The sequence below is a fragment of the Trachymyrmex septentrionalis genome, unplaced genomic scaffold, assembly GCF_001594115.1.
Source record: "Trachymyrmex septentrionalis isolate Tsep2-gDNA-1 unplaced genomic scaffold, Tsep1.0 scaffold51, whole genome shotgun sequence".
Lineage (NCBI taxonomy): Eukaryota > Metazoa > Arthropoda > Insecta > Hymenoptera > Formicidae > Trachymyrmex > Trachymyrmex septentrionalis.
The window spans coordinates 4,303,787-4,309,213 of NW_017305683.1; the positions used below are offsets into that span (position 1 = coordinate 4,303,787).

At 31.4% G+C, this 5,427-nt stretch overlaps 1 protein-coding gene across 1 annotated transcript in view; it reads left to right on the plus strand.

Moving 5' to 3' along the window:
- The window catches only part of LOC108751760 (serine/threonine-protein kinase ATR-like), a 17,558-nt gene that overhangs the window by 4,944 nt on the left and 7,187 nt on the right, over positions 1-5,427 (plus strand). Inside the window, exons 10-14 of the mRNA XM_018492155.1 lie at positions 3,721-3,891; positions 3,964-4,452; positions 4,550-4,727; positions 4,795-5,040; positions 5,122-5,238. Coding sequence (XP_018347657.1) covers positions 3,721-3,891; positions 3,964-4,452; positions 4,550-4,727; positions 4,795-5,040; positions 5,122-5,238 — 1,201 coding nt within the window. The remainder of the gene's footprint in view (positions 1-3,720; positions 3,892-3,963; positions 4,453-4,549; positions 4,728-4,794; positions 5,041-5,121; positions 5,239-5,427) is intronic.

A 5,427-nucleotide genomic window follows, 5' to 3' on the forward strand; every position in this document is an offset into this window, starting at 1 on the left:
TGTAGCTCGCATGAAATAGACGGATAATCACCTTTCAACCTTTTTTTTTTTAATTGTTGAAAATGTCTAAACAATTGTGCGGACCGTTACGCTGAACACTGTGTGTGTGTGTGTGTGTGTGTGTGTGTGCGTGCGTGCGTGCGTGCGTGCGTGCGTGCGTGCGTGCGTGCGTGCGTGCGTGCGTGCGTGCGTGCGTGCGTGCGTGCGTGCGTGCGTGCGTGCGTATATATGTATGTATACAAGATGTTTCATTTTAAGTGATATAGTCTATTATCTCGCGGATCGATGATTTTATTGAAAAAATTTTTCCAACGAAAGTTGCATGGCTTGAGGGGAGACACATGATGGAAATGTGGACTTGACCTTGAGTGACCTTGTCAAAATCAGGTCAAAGTCATTAATGTTTTTTTAAATAGAAATCCCTATTTTTTATTACATATTCTTGTAACTTATCTCGAGAGCTTTCCAAAACACTAAATAAAGTTACGTTTCATCGAATATTTTCCGAGTTATGGAGTTTGAAAGTTACAGTACCACCGGTGTTATGCATGTACGCATGCGCATGTGAGCGAGATTCTTACGCGCGCGCGTCTCGACGATCTATCCACACTGCTTGACATACGCTCACGCGCATGGAATTGAGTCCAATCCTTCCCAATTCAACTTTCCTCTTTTTTTCGTATGATTTTTTCTTTCAATTTTTTAGTGGGCTTTTTCAAAGTTTTTTCAAAATGGCCGCTCACAGTTCAAATGAAATTTCATTGACATTATTCTTGTTCTTAGTGAAGTTGGACGAAAATATTGTAGAACAGAAAGATTGTATTGTAATAGATATTTGTTTAGACGAGAGAGAGAGAGACGTCCAAATGCAATACAGATAAGAAAAATTTTATTACGAGAGCGTAAAAGAATCCGTAAGAGAAACCGCAAACAAATAAATGTTGGAGATGATGTTAATGATCCGTATATTAACAGTGCTAGCAATGATAAATTTGAATCCTCATATTTTGACTAGAGAACTGCAATGTAATTTAAGAATTCTCTTATGTCACTGTGTGGAGGACAAAAACATAAATTCCATACATCCCTACCACATACTTTAACCCAAGATGTAAGTGAAAATGATATGAGGCTAAGAAGACAATTTTGTCGTTGGGCATTACAAATGATAAGAGAAGATCTAATTTTTTTTCCAATATATTCTCATCAGTGACGAAATTTTATTTCATAACAATGGACAACTCAACATAAGCATAATTGTCATTATTGGTCCACATACAATCCTAACTGAACTCAACGTGTTGATAATTAATTATCAGTTGGAGTTTAAACACTTGGTGCGGAATTGTAAATGGATATTTGATTGACCATTTTTTTGATAACCGCTTAAATGGGGAAACTTACCTTTCTTTCTTGCAGAATAAATTACCTAAGCTTTTAGAAGAGGTTGATCTTGCTACTCGACAAAAAATGTGGTGGCAGCAAGATGGTACCATCTTCTCATCGTATTGTGATGGAATACCTCAATAACATCTTTCATAAAAGATGGGTAGGGAGGTATGAATATATTTGATGACCTCCACAGTCTCCTGATTTAACTTTATATGATTTTTTTTGTGGGGCTACATAAAAAATATTGTTTAATTCCGCAGGAGTTTATTTGTAGGAGATATGAAAAATCGAAAAACTAATGTTTGTCATAGCATTGCTCAAAATATTTTAATTTCAATAGTAGAAAATTTTAAGAAACGGTTGAGACTATCTACAAGAAAATGGAGTTTTCGCTCCATTTGAACGCTCCATTTGAACATCTTATCAATATACGGCTAAAGACATATTCGAATTGATCTTGCCTTAGTTGGCCGGATCAGTAATTGGTCTTGCCTTAATCGGCCGGATCAGTGATCGGTTTTGCCTTAGTTGACCGGATCCGTTCCGATCTTGCCTTAATCGGCCGGATCAGTGATCGGTCTTGCCTTATAACTTAACAAGTACTTAACGAAAAGTAACTTTATTATAGTATTTTGAAAAGCTCTCGAGATAAGCTACAAGAATATATAAAAATAAATGATTTTGACAAGGTTACTCAAGGTCAAGTCCACATTTCCATTATGTGTCTCCCTTCAAGCCATGCAACTTTTGATCGAAAAATTTTTTAATAAAATCATCGATTCGCGAGATAATCGATCATATCACTTAAAATAAAATATCCTGTATATATACATAGGGTGTCCCAGAATGACCGTCAAATATTTCGTGTGCTGATAGAGCGGACTAAATTGAGTCGAAAAATCCTTTATTATTTGCAATTTTTGCAATAGTTAACAAGATATTAATTAGTAAAAAAATTGCTGAATATTGGTTTTCAATAATTATTTACTCAAATACTATCAACTTTACAGAAAAATAGCAAATAATAAAAATTGTTAATTTTTTTCTCATAGAGTTCTGAGAATTTTCAGAATTTTTTAGTACTGCATTTTCTCATGTTGGTAAAAATATTGGGTTAGAGGAAAAGTTCTGCGATATTTTGTTAGCTCAAAATTATATATACATATCTTCGTTAAAAATGATCAAAATTTAAATTTAAAAAAAGAGTTTTAAAGCTTGAAATTTCTATTTTCAAATGGTTACTATATTTTTGAATTTATGAGATTTGTAATTTTTATATATAGAAAACTATGAGCCAAAAAAAAAGGAAATTTTTCTTCTCACTTTATAGGTCTGTCACGTGCCAAAAAAATTTGCGAAAATTTTCGACTATCTATATCATGAAAGTTTGAAATTTTCCTTACAAAATCATTTTTTAAAATATTTTTATGATTTTTTGTTTTTGAGTTAATCGCGAGTTAAGTAAAAAGGAGCAACTTTGATTGCTCATAACTCCATTAAAAATCGTACTGCAATTTAAAAAACAGATTCTTAAAGTTGAAATATTGCTCTATCGAATAGTATCACGCTAATTTTTTGAATGTAAAGTAGAAATTTGAGTTGAAAATGTGATATTACTATCCTTATATAACCATTGCGTAATAGAAAAAAGGATAGTAATATCATATTTTTAGTTCAAATGTATATATATTCTTTTTTTTTTAATTGACAATTACACCATTTGATAGAACAATAGAGTTTCAACTTTAAAAATCTATTTTATTAATTACGGTACGATGATTTTTAATGGAGTTATGAGCAATCAAAATCAGAATGCTTTTTTATTTAATCCACGTGTAACTTGAACAAAAAGTCGTAGGAACATTTTTTTAAAACGAACTTTTAGGAGAAACTCTAAGCTTTCACGTCAGATAGTCAAAAATTTTGCAATAAATATATTCTGTATATGTATAATTTTGAATTAACCAAATTCCGCAAAACTTTTTTGTCCAACCAATAGTTGCCAATAAGAAAATGCAGTACTAAAAAGTTGATAAAAAATTCTGAAAAAATTCTTACAGCTCTATAAGAAGAAAATAAACAATTTCTGTTTCTTGCTGCATTTTTGTAAAGTTGATACTACTTGAGTAAAGAATTATTGAAAACCAATATTCGGCGATTTTTAGTAATTAATATCTTGTTAACTATTGTGAAAATTGTAAAATAATAGAGACTTTTTCGACTTAGTTTAGTCCACTCTATCAGCACACGAAATATTTGGCGGTCATTCTGGGACTTCCTGTATATACAACGCATATTTTTTAATTGTAAAATTATATCCGAATATAGACACAGTGTATTATTGTTGAATAATGCAAACATAAAATTGGAAGATGTTTGTCAATATGTTTTAAATACTGCCTTATGTTCGACGAAAATAGAAATACATGAAGCTCTTGCAAACGTCTTGGGTCAAGTAGCTTGTGTCTCATCAGGAAAGGGAAGGATTATTTTATTAAGGTATTTTGTTAGTATTGTATATAGTTCATATTTATGAAATAATGAAATAACTAATAACACTTTTATTTTTAGCGAATTCTTAAATAACAGAAAATGGAGGATACACTGTGAATGTTGTACAGAGGATGTAAAAAAAAATATCGAATCCAATATGCATTATCTGCCAAGGGACTACGATCATATTTTTAATGCATATTTTAAACTACTTTCCTCTACCGATGTTTCCATACGTTTGAATATTTCTAAAAGTATTCTTTCTTTTTCAAATCATATAAAATCATTTAATTCAAATGAGATAACGAAGAAATGGATTTCTTATATACACGATAAGAATGATGAGATTCGTTCGAATATTGCATCAATAATCGGGCAATTATTAAGTAATAAAATCGCTTCGTTGGAAAATGACAATGAACGTTTGCCAGATACTGTACCAGATGATTTGGATGAGTATGTTGATCTAATAATTAATGTTATAGCCAATACGCTTATGACTGCATTGAACACCTCCAATCGTTCCTTACACGATACATTACTTGCCACTGCAAAAAATTTCGTATGGTAAGATATGGGGAATATTTATAATAGTGTAAATATTAATTCCTGTAAATATTAGGTAACTTTTTCTATTAATTAACTATTAATGTAACAATTTTAGTGTTCCATTACATTTAACAGAAAGAAGAATTCTAGATGTATTTATAATCACAATAACACATCCAAATTCATCACACGCAGCTGTAGCATCTGCTACAGCTGCGTATCGGGATGTTGCTGATTTTCTAAACATTTCTCCGAAGACTCTATACATTCGATATCGGAAGGATTTCTTGAAAGTAATTATCTTTTAAATTGTTGCTTACAAATTATGATGTCTCGTTGCGTTATCAATTTATTTTGCAGCTTCTAATGAAACGTGCTGTTAGCAATTATATAAATTTCTCATATAATATGGCAACTACAGTACATCGCGTTGCTAAATGTATAGGCTATGAAGGATCACGTCAATTGTTGTCTAAAGATGGGCATTATGCGGTTTCCTTTCTGATCGCTATTATTGTTGATGTGCCACAAGCAAATGTGCTTTTGTACGATATTGCTGAATTAATACGTATGGACATAAAGCAAATGCTTCAAGAATATTTTCCAGTATGTATTTAATGATTTAACTAGTAGATTGAAATAATAATTTAATCGATATACTGTATGTCTTTTTTCCTCTTTTTTTAGTATATTTATAGTTATGCGTTCTTAGAAACGCCTCTCCGAATAACTACAGAATGTTTAAAACTTGTAACAAAAATAACAGAAACTAATCTTGGATTTCTTACAAAGCAGTCCTTTATGGTAAAAAAATTTCAATTCTTGTTAAATTCTCTCAATTTTTAATATGAAAAATATAATGAAATATATACACTAAATATATATGTGTGTGTGTGTGTGTGTGTGCGTATGTGCGCGCGCGCGCGTATGTGTGTATATATATGTATTTTGCAGGGCATTTTTGAAGAACTTATGTTAAATTTTCATGAATCA